At 47.5% G+C, this 15,972-nt stretch overlaps 1 protein-coding gene across 1 annotated transcript; it reads right to left on the bottom strand.

Moving 5' to 3' along the window:
• Window positions 1-3,840: 3,840 nt before the first annotated feature.
• On the bottom strand, window positions 3,841-15,815 carry Nt5c3b (5'-nucleotidase, cytosolic IIIB). Its single transcript, XM_051176872.1, has 9 exons — window positions 15,717-15,815; window positions 15,503-15,601; window positions 14,867-14,936; window positions 14,738-14,784; window positions 11,075-11,160; window positions 9,801-9,890; window positions 7,281-7,443; window positions 4,975-5,175; window positions 3,841-3,996 (listed from the first exon to the last, which is right to left on the bottom strand). Exons 1-9 carry the CDS (start codon window positions 15,726-15,728, stop codon window positions 3,862-3,864), a joined length of 903 nt encoding a protein of 300 aa, XP_051032829.1. The 5' UTR covers window positions 15,729-15,815; the 3' UTR covers window positions 3,841-3,861.
• Window positions 15,816-15,972: the final 157 nt, after the last annotated feature.

The following is a 15,972-nucleotide window of genomic DNA, read 5'->3' on the forward strand; positions in this document are numbered from 1 at the left end:
ATAGCCCCACACACTCACATGTTCGAATACTTGGTTCCCAATTAGTAGTGCTGCTTGGGCACAATCAGGTCTGGTCGTATTGGAGGCCATGTCCCAGGAACAGACTTTGCGGCTTCAAAAGTGCCTGCCCCCGCCCCTTCCAGGATGCTGTCTGCCTCCTATTTGTACATCATCTTGCAAGCTCTCAGCTATTGCTGCTACCATGCCTTTGCTGCACTATCATGGAGTCTAACCTGAAACCACAAGTCTAATTAAACGCATCCATAAGTGCCTCAGTTATTTTGTCACCGCAACAGAAAAGTAACCGAGACAATTTGGTATTCTTTGAAGTGGAGTGTGGGGCCCTGGCCACCATAAGGCAAATGGGTCTCCTCCACCATGTGCTCCTGCCATGACTACTCTGCCACCACAGGCCCAAAGCAACGAGGCCAAGTATTCACAGGCTGGAGTGTCCCAAACTAGGAATAACCTCTAAATTGATTACTGATTTTGTTACGGCAACAGAAAACTACACACTACAGGATCTTCAGACGTGATTATTGCCAGAAGCCAGTGATTGGTACTCCTTGTCACCATAGCTTCCAGAAAGCTCCTGAGGTCAGCCTGTGATCCTGAACCAGTCATAGTGCCCGACTCCCCAACAAAACCCAGGACAGCCCTGTTGACTCCCCAACAAAACCCAGGACAGCCCTGTTGACTCCCCAACAAAACCCAGGACAGCCCTGAAATAAAGCTGAGAAACATAAACAGACGGAGAACAGGCACGGGCTTTGGCTAGAAGTATTCAGAACTTGGCTCTGGCTCCTAGCTATGTCTGGGCAAGTTTTTCATCCTGTCTAAGCTACCCACCTGCAAATGAGGGATTCTGCTCAGTCACCGAGAACAAAATGGCAGGTGTATAGATGCCCAGGACGGCACCTACATTCAGCAGGCATGTTAGTCCTGAGTTCCCTTTCCCTTCAGCTCTGCAGCTAACAGCACTTTGGCTAACCAGCCTCCTGGACCAGAGGATGTATGAACAACTTTCTCTAAAGGGATGAGAGAAAAAGTCCAGGAGAACCAGCTCTTCTGTTTGTTTGACAAGAGCCACAGGGAGAAATCCCCTAGTTTTACAGCTTACATTGTTGTGTATTCTTATGTGGTAAGCAATGTAAAATTAAGTTTATATTTTGTTATATTGTGTTAAATCTTTCCACTTACAATGTTTTATGCACATTATTTTTTACCATATTCTATGTATGTATACTTTTCTTGTATTCAAGACATTTTGTATATTGATACAATTTGGGATATTTATCTTGCTGCCCTTTATAGTTCTACCTCTTGTCTTGACACTTATACTCTACCTCTATTTTAGGGATTTACATGTATGTATATGTAATAGTTATATTGTTTAAGTATTTGTTCCTGCTTTACTCAGGGAAGTTTTAATCAGTCTTTTTAGCTAAGTTCCCGAGTATTACAGATTATCTTCACTCACATTTCCTGTACCTATGAGATTAGTCAGATATAGATGCTTAATCTTCAATCACTTCATAAACATGCAGAACATGACATTTAAATGTTTTAATATTAGTACTCCTTTGACATGAGACACTGCTGCTCCTGACAGCACCGTACACTTTCCCAAAAATATGTTGGACACTGTTGTTGCTCCTGCTGGAGTTCATTCTCGCCTCAGCTAATGGCCTGTTGGGCATAGAATTGCCCCCACCTTAACCACTGATTTGGACATGCAGTCCTAGGTGCTTACAGGAGACAAATATAAAAAACTGCTTGACCTTGCCAAGTCAGGGTAAGACAGCCATTCTACCTCCCTGCTGTTGTTGTGGTCTGTCAGGTTCTCTTGGCCTTAGCCAAATCTGGGTGTACCAACATTGCTGTGAGACCTAGGGTGACTGTTCAGGTGGCTTGCTGTTTCTGTCCTTGCTGCACCTTTTGGAAGTTGTCCATCCGCATTTCCTGTCTACTCTAGTATTGTTAATTTCCTTCTCAGGTTTTGATGAGGTTGAAGATTAAACTATCACAACTATTATTCTCTCTTCCTAGTTAAATATATTAGGTACTAGACTTACATTTTCCAGCTTAGGACAACTCTATTGTAAACTCCATTATGTCCTCACCCTAGGACTAGATATGTAGGTCATTTTGTTTTCGATTTTCCTTTTCTTAGAGCACACTTATTATTCACTGTTTTGTATATAGTTTTGTATTAAGCCTAAATCTTTTCTTTAGACTAAAAGGGGAATTGTAGGGAGATAGTTCTGTGGCACTGACCACGCCCATTGGGGGTGGAGCCATGGGCGGAGTGACCTGTGGAAGGAGGTCGGAGGGGGCCAAGTAAGGAGCTCTCTTTCTGGCATGACTCGGACAGGAGAGGATTGGGTTGAATTTCCTGGTGTTCATCTGTCTAGGTTGTAAGTTATTTCTCCCTGAATAAACATCTATTCGGCCTATTTGTTTATCCTGATCCTTATTTACCGCGATACCCTAGTTCTTTATGAGTAAACAGAGGGAAGGAAACTACAGTTGGTATGGCGAGGTCCTAGTGCATCAATCCTTTCTGTGTTGCTCTGCAGTCTTCCTGGGGGGTCTGGCCTCAAATTCCTTTGAGGGGCCTGGAGAGGTGGATCAGTGGATACGAGCACTGGCTGTTCTTGCTGAGGATCCAGGTTCACTTCCCAGAGCCCACACAGTGGATAGCAATCGTCAGTAACTCCATTTTCGGGGGATCTGGCACATTCGTCTGACCTCTGCAGTCACCAGGCATTCATCTGGTGCACATACATCCATGCCGGCAAAACACTCATATACACGAATTAAAATAAAAAATCCCTTTCAGGCCAAAAAGTGGAGGAAAGATCCAAGGACGTATGGAAAATCCATACTCAAATGGATTCTTCGCGTATGTGGGGGTGTCTCAGACAGGCCACCTCAGCCCAGCTAAGTTTCAAGTCAAGGCTGTACCTATTGCAGGTCAGGATCATGCCTGTCCATACACACACACACACACACACACACACACTGCAACCTACAGCCAAGGCTGTACCCATTGCAGGTCAGGATCATGCCTGTCCATACACACACACACACACACACACACACACACACACACACACACACTGCAACCTACAGCCAAGGCTGTACCCATTGCAGGTCAGGATCATGCCTGTCCATACACACACACACACACACACACACACACACAGTGCAACCTACAGACACACTGCTGAGCTATTCCCTCAGGGTTCGGGCTGCAGGCAGGCTCAGACTGCACTCACACGGGGTTCTCAGCAGACTCATTGCACTCACACAGGGTTTCTAAGCTTTCCCACTCCTCTCAAACTGTTCTGTGGAGCTCCAGAAGTCTCCTGCAGGGCCTTGTGCCTTGAGGAACAAGGCTCAGGTTGCACACTCAACTCCCACACCATGAGTTGGAGCTGCTCTGCTTTTTGTTTTCTCATTTTCGTCTGACTCACACATTGTATTTGTCTGATGTACAGCTTTACTTTTCCTTTTTCTTTCTTTTTTTTTTTTACAGTGCTGGGGAAGGGACCCAGGGCCCGCCACATGCTAGGCTTCACCACTGAGCGATCTGTACTTCCAGCTCTGAACACATTTTTAGGAAGAGCCTCTTTGGACTACATGGTCTGTAGAAGGCTAGCATACTGTGTTCCTGGTTCACCTGGAAGCACACCTGCTTCCCTCCCTCAAGCTGCTTCCTAGCAGGAAGAAGGCAAAGGCATGGGGAAGGAGTCAGGGGTGAGGAGGGCCCAGCAGCTCTAGACTTCTCTCAGTGCTCACAGAGGAGGCGTCGTCAGGCTTCATAGGCAGGCACGCCTCCTCCTCAGAGCCTGCAGTTTAGGAGCCCTGGAGCTCCATGCAGTCCCCCTGGTGCAGGATGTGTTGCAGCAGCCCATTGACCACGTCCAGCGTCTCGTCCTTCTCCAGCACAATGTCGTAGGAATCCATGTAACGCTCCCGCCGCTCCTCCACCTGCCCAGGGAAACAGATCTTAGTCCCCCAAATGTCCCACTTTGCATCTTTTACTCTCAGGCCTCTCAGAGCCTGGGGTAGAGGCGTGCAAAACATCATTCCCCAGCTCTTCTGTGAAAGCCTGGGGAGTTCAAGGATATAGGGTCATATGGCATATATAGGATATATGGCATCCACTGGGCTCCAGCCTCTGTTGGCTGGGCCCACCCTTTCGGATACCTTTCTCTGAGCCCTTCTGGCCTGTGCCCTATCCATCCCCGCCAGGCTCTGCTGTTTTTGTTTCCTTTTATAAAATTATTCTCTCAACTCTGGCATTTCCCATCTCATTCAAGCCAGGGTTTGGAAATCCCACTTTCAAAAGCCAATAAATATAAACAATAGATTAAAAAATACTCGCTTCCAAGAAAACCTAAGGAGCCATTACACAAAGTGAGAGTTAAACGGGTTAGCAGTATTTATGACTAGAATGGGAACCGACAGGTGGTGATCACACAGCCATGCCTGTATGGACTGGACTGACCCTCTTCTCTCAAGTCTTGGGTCAAGCCAATGCTGAGCCGTTGGGATATAACTAGATGATAGAACACTTACCTGGAATTTATGAGGTTCTATGCTCCTTTTCTCTCTCTCTCTCTCTCTCTCTCTCTCTCTCTCTCTCTCTCTCTCACACACACACACACACACACACACACACAAACACACATACCAAAACACATAAAGCATATTTATGTAATCCCAGCATTTAGGAGGTTGAGGCAAGATGGTGAGAAGTTCAAGGTCAGCCTTAGCTACACAGTTTGAGATTAGCTTGGGATACATGAAGTCCTGTTTCATGCCCCTACTCCATCCCCCCATCCACTGAGAGAGAGAACACACAACTCTGCCCCTCTACAATACCCTGTACAATAGCACAGGAAAGGTGTGACAAGGAATTCATGCAGAAGCCAGAGGGGAAGGCCCAGCCAAGCCACTGCCTACCTTGTCATTTAGGAAGCCAATCTTGAGAATGTTCTGCACCCCAGGGACCCCATCAGCCATAGTGAGGTCCCCCATGGAGTCACCAAGCAGGAGGATGTTGGTTTTGTCCTGAAGTTGCTGGAAGTAACCTGAGTTCTCACACACGGAGCTGTTCTTGTTGTAGGTGTGGATGAGCTGGCCCTTGAAGCCTTGTAGAAAACCCTAAAACATCACAACGAGAGACACAGAGCAGGGCTAGGGGGAGACAGAGAGCAGGGCTAGGGGTCTGTCGTGGAGGAAAAGAAAAGTTCCCAAACCCAGAGATAATGGAAAAGCTTTACTGTAGCATAAACGAGAGGCTGGAAAGCTAGATAGAGCCCGGGGGCTGGGTTTGGTCTATTTTTATAAACGTTCTCATGGAACCCAGCCAGGCTCGTTTGTCTTGCTTTTGGCTACATTCTGGGAGGTGATGGCAAAGTTGAGAGGTGCAACAAAAGCACTGCTCACAAAAGCCTAAGCATGCATGGCTGGCCTCTTACTAAGGCACCAGGATTTACCTGGGGCTTTAAACATGCAAGCACTCTGTCACCGAGAGACACCTCTAATTCTTTCTTTTTTCTTTTTTTCCTTTGAGACAGAGTCTCTCTATGTAACTTTAGCTGGCTTTGAACTCAGGGGTCTGCCTGCCTCTGCCTCCCGAGTGCAAGGATTAAAGTTGTACACCACCACCATGCCTATTTTCTTTCTTGTTTGGGGGACACGGGGGTGTGTTTGTTTCTGAGACAGGGTCTCACTACACAGAACCCTGGCTGTTCTGGAACTCACTATGTAGATAGACCAGGTTGGCCTCAAACTCCTGGGTTCCCCTGCCTCTGCTCCTGAGTGCTGGGATTAAAGGACTACACCACCACACCTGGCCTCAGTTCATTGTAAGATACATCTTTTTTTTTTTTTTTTTTTTTTTTTGGTTTTTCGAGACAGGGTTTCTCTCTGTGTGTGTGGTTTATTTGTTATACATACAGTGTTCTGCCTGCACATAAGCCTGTAGGCCAGAAGAGGGCACCAGATCTCATTGCAGGTGGTTGTGAGCCACCATATGGTTTCTGGGAATTGAATCCAGGACCTCTGGAAGAGCAGTCCCTCTGAGCCATCTCTCCAGCCCTTCTCTGTGGTTTGGAGGCTGTCCTGGAACTAGCTCTTGTAGACCAGGCTGGTCTCAAACTCACAGAGATCCGCCTGCCTCTGCCTTCTGGCTATAAGTCACATCTTTTTCTATCCAGGCCTTTTAGGCTCTCCTTGAATTTGTTCTGCACCTCAGGCCAGGCAGGTCTTGAACTTATAATGTTCCTGCCTGAAGTCCCTAAGCAGCTGGGGATCGCATGCCTATGTCTCCAGGCCCAAACCACTTGGCCTTTTATAAGAGAACTTTGTAATTCCTTTTTAAAATAACAATCCTTAGGTATTCCTGACCTCCATTCTGGTGGAAACATATAATAAAAAGCCGCTCAGTCAGGTTGAGAGAACATTCTGCTAACAGGCCAGGGTCAGAGTCTCATCTAAAAAAAAAAAAAAAATGTTCTCTGGGTCACACGTGTGCTAGAGCTACAGGCCACTAAGAGTGGCAAAATTCTACCACTGATTTGTGTTTGAGACCAGGTCTCCTGTAGCCCATGAATCTGAACTCATTATGTACCAAGGCTGGTTTTAAATTGCTAAGGTTGTGTCCTCCACCTTGCAGGTGCTGGCATTAAAGGCTGATACCACATCATAGCTGCCCACTGAGAAGAAATAAAAACCTGCATAAATTGGAACCACTTACCTCTGGCCAAGTATAAGCATTTTGGTAGTCGGGGTGACACACAACCTATGGTGGTGACTGTTGATCCTTTTAAAGTAACACACAGATTGGGTGTGGCAGTGAACGGTTTGGTCCCAGCATTAGAGAGGCAGAGGCAGGTGGTTCCCTGTGAGTTTGAGGCCAGCCTGGTTTATACAGTTATTTCTAGTACAGCCAGGACTATAGAGAAAGCCCCTGTCTCAAAAAACAAAAAACCAAAAAAGAAAGCAAGTGACCCAGAAGTCAAGTGCCATGATTCACACATGTAGTCCCAGCCATTCAGGAGGCGAGCCTGAGGACTGCCTGAGCTCAGGAACTCCAGGCCAGCCTAGGGAATGTCCCAAGACTCTTGTCTCGATGAAAGAAAGGAGAGACCAGACTAAAAATGCCCACCAGAGAGAGGGCAAAGAGACCAGCTGGCCAAGTGAAAAGGCACCTGGGCCGGCAGCCCACCCCTCCTCTTTTGCAGCCCAGATGAGACGTGGCTCACATCCTCACTGAAATCCATGTAGTTAGACACAATGTGGATGTTGGGGTGGAACACTTTCATCTGTCGGATAATTTCTTCCAGGACATCGCCAATGCCCGCCGAAAAGATGAAAAGAGGAATGTTGTTACGGTAGAGTGTGTCGAAGAACGTCTTATACCCCTCCCTGCAAAGAGAGCAGAGAATTGGGAACGGCATGGCCTTGCTAATGCTACTTTATTTTCTACTTAGCCTAGGTATTTTATATCTTATTACTTGTGTGTATGTATGTTGATGATACCGATAGCCTGGTCCCACAACCACTTCAGCCCCAAATAAACACACAGATGCTGTAATTATAAAATTGTTGGCCAATAACTAAGGCTTCTTATTGGCTAGCTCTGTCTTAATTATTAACCCATTTCTATTAATCTAAGTACTTCCACGTGGTCTTATCTTACCAGACAAGGGTCCGGACCTATTATTCCTTTGGCAGCCTACATGGAAACTATTCTGGTGGGAGGGGGCGGGATACGACACTCACCTCTCTGCCTACCTTTCCCAGAATTCTCCTTGTCTCCTAGTCCCGCCTATCTTCCTGCCTCATTGGCCAAACAGTGTTTTATTCATTAACCAATAAGAGAAACATATATACAGAAGGACAACCCCCATCATTTGTGTGTGCACCATGCCCCCTGTTTATTTTTACTTATCACTGTATGTTTATGGGCATAGCTGTACCATGGCACACATGTGGAGGTCAAAGAGCAGTTTCATGGAGTTGGTTCCCTTTCCACCTTTACATGGGCTCTAGTATTACAGCAGTCAGGCTTGCATGACAAGCATTTTACCTACTGACCATCTCACTGACTCACTTTGTTTCGAGACAGGGTCTTTCACTGGGATCTGGGGCTCAATGGTTAGGCTAGGCTGGCCAGCCAGGCAGTCCTAGAGATTCTGCACTTCCCCAGAGCTAGGATTACAAACTCTTGCTACCACACCCATCATTTGGGGTTGAGCTCAGGTCTGCATGCTTCAGGAAGCATGCACTCTACCAACTGGGCCATCTCCTCAGCACCTCAGGCAAGGAATTTCTTAAGTTTTCTTTCTTTGTTGTTTGTTTATAATATACACACACATATGTAAACATAGAGAGAGGTCTCTCTCTCTAATTTTTTGTTTACTTGTTTTTGAGACAAGGTCTCCCAGTATAACCCTGGCTGGCCTGGAACTGAACTGGCTATATAGACCAGGCTGGCCTTGAACTCAAGAGATCTACCTACTTCTACCTCCTGAGTGCTTGGATTAAAGGTATGTGTTGCCCACCTCACCACATTTTACCTTTAAAAATAGACAAAAACTGGGGAAACTGGAGAGACAGCTCAGCACTTGCTACTCTTCCAGAGGACCTGGGTTCAGCACCCATATGGTGGCTCACAACCATGCATCACTGCATGGGGGGGTTCAATGACCTCTTCTGGCTTCCTCAGGCACCAGGCACACATGGTACACATTCATAGGTACATGCAAAACAATTATGTACACAAAATAAAATACATACTAAATAATAAAAAAAATGTAAAACAATTTAAAGGTCTGTGCTTTTAAGTTCAATGTCAAGACAATTTTATATATATATATATATATATATATATATATATATATATACACACATATAAAGGTCTGTGCTTTTAAGTTCAATGTCAAGACAATAATATATATGTATATATATATATATATATATACACACACACACACACACACATATATATTATGTATGTGTATATATTTATCATGTGATGGTGTATGGCTATTAATTCCAGCACTTGGGAGACAGAGGCAGGTGGATTGTTTTTTGAGTTCAAGGCTATCCTGTTTTATAGCGTGAGCTCCAGACAGCCAGGGCTACACAGAGAAACTCTGTCTTGGAAAACCAAAATGAAATAAAAAAAAATAAAAAGCCAGGTGGTGGTGGCGCACACCTTTACTCCCAGCACTCGGGAGGCAGAGGCAGGTGGATCTCTGTGAGTCTGAGGACAGCCTGGGCTACAGAGAAGTGCCAGACAGGCTCCAAAACGACATAGAGAAACTCTGTCTAGAAAAGCAAAAACAATTAAAAAAAAAAAAAAAAAAGGAATGCCAGTCAACCAGAAAGACCCCAGAGTTGTGGGGGATGGGTGTGTGTGTGTGTGTGTGTGTGTGTGTGTGTGTGTGTGTTTGTTTTCAAACCATCATTTAAAAGGAGTTGGCCCTTAGGAAGTGAAGGTTTGGCCATTTTACACAGCAGTCCACTGAAACAATTGGCTTTGGGGTGAGCCACCTTTCCTTCCCCCAGCCACTGACTCCACTCTACCCTCCCCAGCCCCCTCTGCCTGGGTCAAACAGTTTTAGACTGGCTTTCATTGTTATTTATGTTTTTCCATGCCAACAATGGAATTCACAGGCCTCCAGCAGGCCAGGCAAGTATTTAACCAGGGAGCCACACCCCAACCCACAAAGCTGCTCGAAGTAGTTGGGTGGAAAGACTTACAGCAAAGAGCTTACCTGAGCATCGCGGTGGACTCTCCAACCACCTGCGCTATCTGGAATTTCTGTATCCTCTGCTGGCACAAGAGATTGTGGGCTTTGGTCCACCTAGGAATAGATACCCCAGGACCCGTCACCCCAGGAAATGGAGTGCCCTGTCCCTTGTCCCCTCTGGTGGCACTCACTGGGGGGAATGAGCACGTTCTATCCCACAAAGGCATCTCCTGAAGGACTTTAAGTGATCCTTATTAGGAGAGGGAGACCAGGGTTGCACAGTGGACCGGGGAAATCAAACCTCCTCCTAACCCCCCCCCCCCATGGTTCTGTCCAGGAATGCCAGGTCTGTTTTTTTTTGTTTTTTTTTTTTTTTTTACGAGGTCTTGTATAGCGCTGGCTAGCCTTGGTCCTCCTATCCCCAACTCCAAGTGCTAGGATGATGTAAGTGCACCACTATGGTCACACTTAGTGGTGTTTGTTTCTAACAGAATTTTCAGTTTGATTGTGTCCCCAGGTTACAAACTCTGTGGTGGCCTGAATGAGAATAACCCCCGTAGGCTCAAATGTTCAAACGTTCTCCAAAATGGGTGGAACTGTTTGGGAAGGGTGAGGAGTGTGGCCTTGTTGGAGGTGTGTCACTGGGGTTAGGCTTTGAAGTTTCAAAAGCCATGCCTGCTTTCCTGCTGCCATGATCCCTGACAAAATGGTCATAGACTCACTCTCTTCCCAAAACCTTGTTCTTCTATAAGTTTCCTTGATCATGCTATCTTTGCACAGCAATAAAAAAAGTTAACAAAAGTGTTGGGTCGAGGGGCTTTGCCCTCAAGAATGGATAATGTAATTAGGTTATAACAGAGTAAGTTCAGCCGCTCTCTCTTCTCTTTTTTCCTGTCACTCTTGCCCTCTTTTAGCCCTTCTGCTACGGAGTGACACAGCAGCAGTTGTTAGCAGACGCTAGCCTCTTCATCTGGGGCGTCCCGGGCTCCTGAACGGTGAGCCAATAAACTCTGTTTATTATGCATTATCTGTGCATAGATTGTGACATTCTGTTACACCAGAACAAAACACACCGAATGAAGGCCACTTGCTGCTCATCTCCCAAGCCAAGGCATTTCTAACTTACTCCCAGAAGTCCCTGAGGCAGCAAAGAGGCAGGCTGCAAGTGGATGCTGATTCTTAGAGCTGGGCCAGTGTCATGGCCCTCAGGGAGGAAGCTTACTGAGGCTCTGGGAGGACAGTCATGCTGGCCCTCTCCATCTTCAATCACAGGAGTTCTTCTCATCAGTGCCACTTACCACTGTACCATATGAGGCAACTTCTCTTTGATGGTCCGGTGCGGGTCGATCTCAATGGGATAATAGTGGTGAAAGAGTGCTGTGAGCTGGACGGCCGACAAAGAGGAAGGTCGTTAGTGCACATCACACTGGCCCCCACGTAAGACAAAACCACCTCAAGGATGGAGCTTCCCACAAAAAAAGTGTTCTTCGAGTCTTTACGTAGGAATACACCATCACGAGACTCAAGTTTCTCCTCCTGTTTTTCAACAGCTCACACTCAACCTATTACATACGGTTTGCAGTGTGGTTGCCTTCTCAGAGTTAATCACCCATCAGCACCCGCCCTGAGAAGGAGGCCTAAGAGTCCTCAACAAGAGCTAGACTTGGTGGCCCATGCCTATAACCCCTGCACTTGGAAGGAGGATTATAGATGTGTAGCCTAGGCTACATAGGCAAGCCTAAATAGTAAAACTATGTTTCAAAATCAAAATATAAACATACACAGATGGGGGGAAAGACAAGGAATGGGAACAGTGATGCAGCCTGTTGGCAGAGAGCTTGTCTAGAGCACAACCCTCAGCATTACAAAATCAGTGGGAGCTGGAGTTAGCTCAGCAGTTAAGAACACTTGCTGCCCTTACAGAAGACCAGGGTTCAATCCCTAGAATCTAGATAGTGGCTCACAACTGTTTATAACTCCAGTCCTAGTGGATCTGACACCTTCTTCTGCCTCAGTGGGCCCCAGGCACTGTTGAGGTATATAGACATAGGACATACAAACTGGCAAAACACCTGTACACATAAAATAAATAGTAATAAAAACCAGTCAGTGAGAGCCTGGTGTAGTGGCTCACACCTTTAATCCCAGTACTTGGGAGGCAGAGGCAGGCTGATGCCTGTGAGTTCAAGACCAGCCTGGTCTATAAAGCAAGTTTTAGGACAGTCAGAGCTATCACACAGAGAAACTCTGTCTTGAAAAACCAAAAACAGCAACAAGAAACTAGTCAATAAGGCAGCCACATAAGTAACAAATGTCAAATAAGGGATGGAGATGTAGCTCACCTGGCTGAATGTTTGTTTGCCTGGCATGCACGTGGACCTGGGTTTCATCCCCATGAACACAAACACATATAGGGTGTGTTGGCACATACTTAGAGTACTTGGGAGATGTTCAAAGTCATCTTCAGCCACATAGCAAATTTGAGGCTAGCCAGGGCTAAATGAGAACCCATGTCAAAGAACCAAAACACGGGCAGAGAGGTGACACAGTGGCTACAGCATTTGTTGCAGCTGGGCAGTGGTGGCACACCTTTAATCCCAGCACATGGGAGGCAGAGGCAGGAGGTCTCTGAGATTCAAGGCCATCTTTGTCTTTATAGTGAGACCCCCATCTCAAAGATAAAAAGAACTAAAATTAAAATATAAAGATAAATTTTTGATAAAAATGATACACAGATATGGCCGACAAAGAAAAAGCATGAAATTATGACTGCGGTTCAGCTCAGTGGTCAAACACTTGCCTATCGTGCGTGAGGCCCTTGGTTGGACTTTCAGCACATGACAAAGAATCATAAAGTGCAGACTGGAGTTAGAGACACAGCATGTTGGTGATAAGGCCACCAGTGTCACCACCAGGTATAATTATCACATCATCTGCATTTTAGCTAATGTTTCCTTCTGATGCCAGGACTTTTAATACTCTGGCAGTCACTTCGTGGATCATGTGTCATACAGAACCAGGCAGTAAGACTCCTCAGGAAAAGACTGAGGATTGACTGAGTAAAAGATTTAATAGACACATGTAGTCCTGGGACTCAAACGGAGTCCCTGTCCACCTGTCCAAAAGAGAATTAAATGCAAGGGTTGCATGTTATGAAGCAGAATATTCTTGAAACGTCTCAAGAGCCTTAGTGTTGGTTGAGGGCACAGCTCATTTGGAAGCATGCAGCCTCTTATCACTGCCCACCTTCATAGTCACCACATTAAGAGTCCACAGTATCACAAACACATATCTCTCATGCCAGCAGTCAAAGCCAGCCTCAGCTACAAGGCAAGTTCCAGGCCAGTTTAGGCCTAAACAAAACACAAGGTACAGGAAGCATCAACCAACACAAGATACCAATATATCAGTAAGTAAGCAACTCCATCCAGGTGGTGGTGGTGCAAGCTTTTAATCCCAGCACTCAGGAGGCAGAGGCAGGTGGATCTCTGTGAGTTCGAGGCCAGCCTGGTCTGCAGAGCGAGTCCCAGAACAGCCAAGACTGCACAGAGAGACCCTGTCTTGAAAAATGAGAGAGAGAGAACACCAAGTGACAGAGTTAGCTACAAGAATGAACTCAGCAATGTGTAATAGCCTAGCCTCGCTCTGCTCCAGCAAGGGGCCACTCAGGCCAGAGGCCTGGAGCCAAGTAAATGAAGGCCAAAGTTCTAGAGTTGGCTTCTCAGCATTTGTATGCATCCTACAAACATGAATTAACATTTATTCAGAACATTCTCCATATCTGGTCCCTTACCGGAAAGTAACATCATCAAGGACACGGCACAATACAGCGGGAAGAGTTTGGGACAAAGTGTGCAAAACCAAGACATGCGGCTCAACTGAATGACCTTGGGCAAGATGCTCTTTTTCTTCTTTTGCTTTTCAAGACAGGGTTTTTCTGTAGCTTTGGAGCCTGTCGCTCTGTAGACCAGGCTGGCCTCGAACCCACAGAGATCCTCCTGCCTCTGCTCTCAGCCTCTTTAAGCACCTTTTCCCCACACGTTAAACGGAGACAGTAATATGGCAGTTCTATCTGCCTCTGAGAGTAGAGGGTTGTTCAATGAGCACAGTGTTCAAAGATGAACCACCCATCGTGGTGCCCCAATCAATAGAGAAAAGCTGTCCTCATGTATTAAGACTAGACTCGGGGTCTGGAGAGCTGGTTTAGCAGTTAGGAGCATAGCACACCCTGCTCTTCCAGAGGACGGGAGTTCAGTTCCCAGCTTCCACACAGGGAATTCACAACCACCTGTAACTCCAGTTCCAGGGGATCCTCTAAGGGCACCTGCATGCATATGTCTCTGTCTCTCTCTTTCTCAGGTTCGCTTGGTGAGCTATCTCTGAGCTATATCCCAGACTCCCTCTTTTTGAGACAAGGTCTCACTATGTAGCCTTGGCTGGTCTGGAACTTGCCTTGTACACCAGGCTGGCATCAAACTCATAGAGATCTGCCTACCTCCTTCCCCTGAATGCTGCTCATCTGCCTCTATTTCTTTCCTTTTTAGGGGGGGGGGAGGTGGCGGCGTGTTGAGACAGGGTTTCTCTGCTAGCCCCGAATGGCCTAGTATTGGCTTACTTTGTAGATCAGGCTGTCCTTGAACTCAAGAGATCCGCCAGCCTCTGCCTCCCGAGTGCTGGGATTAAAGGTATTCGCCACCACTGCCTGGCTTCCTTTATGCCATGCTGCCTGTTTCAGCCTTTGTATGTTGAAGTAGAGTCTCGCTAAGTTGCCCAAGGTGACCTTGAATCCTTTGTGGAGCCCATGTAGACCCTGAACTTGCAATTCTCCCTCTCCCAAATAACAGGGATTATAGGCCTCCACGATGGTCCACAGAATGAACTTTCCTAAGATTTCTGTGATGGAGTCTGTAGTTCAACCCCAGAAGCGTAGCCACTTTTGAGCAAAGAAGGGAGTGACCCACCTCTTTGCGACAATCCTCACTGATGATTTTGCTGTTATCCAGAATATCTGAAAAAACACAAAACTCCTTTACTTGCTCCTTAGCAGCTGTCATCCTGAGCTCTGCAAGGAAGTCTGAAATGTGACTTACTGTGGGAAGAGGGGCATCGCTGTCCATTGTAAGCAAATCTGCTCAAGGTCATGTCAAAATCAGAAATCACCTAAGAGACCAAAGAGAGAGGATGTTGGCTGAGTAGGCACCTTCAAACCTGGCCTTGCCTTAGTCTGGGCTAACCACATGTCTAACCAGTCACTGCCCAGTCAGCAGCAAAGCCTTTGCAAGGCTGCGGGGAGGGGGGAGAGGAAGAAAAGATCTGTGTCAGTACACGAGTTAACCTTGAGGAGAACAAAATCCCCCGAGTGCGCGGGTGGCTCTCAGTGGCATCTTTCTCAAATGCACCGGTTCTTTCTTAAGGTGCCTCACGACCTTTATGACCATCCCCATCGTCAACTTCTTGTGGAGCCACCTAGCCTGGGATAGCCGGGCAGCCAGGTTCCACCCACTTGCTTTCAGAAACCAAGCGGCACCGCCACATCGGACTATTTTGAAAGTTGGCTGTTGGGACAGGTAGGCTCTCTCCCGAGGCGAGCCAATCTGTTTGTCCAAGCCCACTCTGGGCAGGCTCGCAGCGTGCGCACCGGCTCTGATGGGAAGGCCGCAGGACAGGCACCCTTCCGCCTCCCGGCCCGACGGTGCCCCCGCTCCCCGAGCCCGGCGCCCCGATACCTGGAGGCGATCTCCTCCGCCCCTGCGAAGGGCGCTCACGATTTCCTGCACCCGCCCGGGCTGCCGCATCAGGACAGTGGCCTTCATCAGACTGTTCACCTGTCGCGAGACCCGAGAGACCCGCTGACCCGAGCGCCACGATGGGCACCAGAGCAGCTGGGTCTCCCGCTCCCGCGATCCCGCCACGCGGGACGCTCCCCACCCACGGCCTCACCTCCTCCGCCATCGCGCCGACGGCCTGGTGGGTGGCTCCGAAGACAGCGCCCGCCCCGCAGCCTCACTGCGCAGGCGTCGTCTCACTCCAGCAGCACTGGATTGGGGGCTGTGGGCCGGCCGTTTGCAGGCTGGCTCAGGATGCTGGCGGGAGAATCGGGTGGGGGGGTTCTACTGTGTGTGTGGGAGGGGTGGGGGAGGACCAAGTCCTTGGGGTCCTGTGTATGGACTGTCATGAGGCTTTGCTGTGTATGGGC

Source organism: Phodopus roborovskii, unplaced genomic scaffold, assembly GCF_943737965.1.
Source record: "Phodopus roborovskii unplaced genomic scaffold, PHOROB, whole genome shotgun sequence".
NCBI lineage: Eukaryota > Metazoa > Chordata > Mammalia > Rodentia > Cricetidae > Phodopus > Phodopus roborovskii.

Bases quoted from the DNA above. Each gene is read 5' to 3' on its own strand.
- Nt5c3b (XM_051176872.1), bottom strand. The intron at 11,161-14,737 runs GTGGGTCACTCC...TCGGCCGTCCAG, and splicing joins GTGAGGATTGTCGCAAAGAG to CTCACAGCACTCTTTCACCA. The intron at 3,997-4,974 runs GTAGGCAGTGGC...TTCCCTGGGCAG, and splicing joins TTGGCTTCCTAAATGACAAG to GTGGAGGAGCGGCGGGAGCG.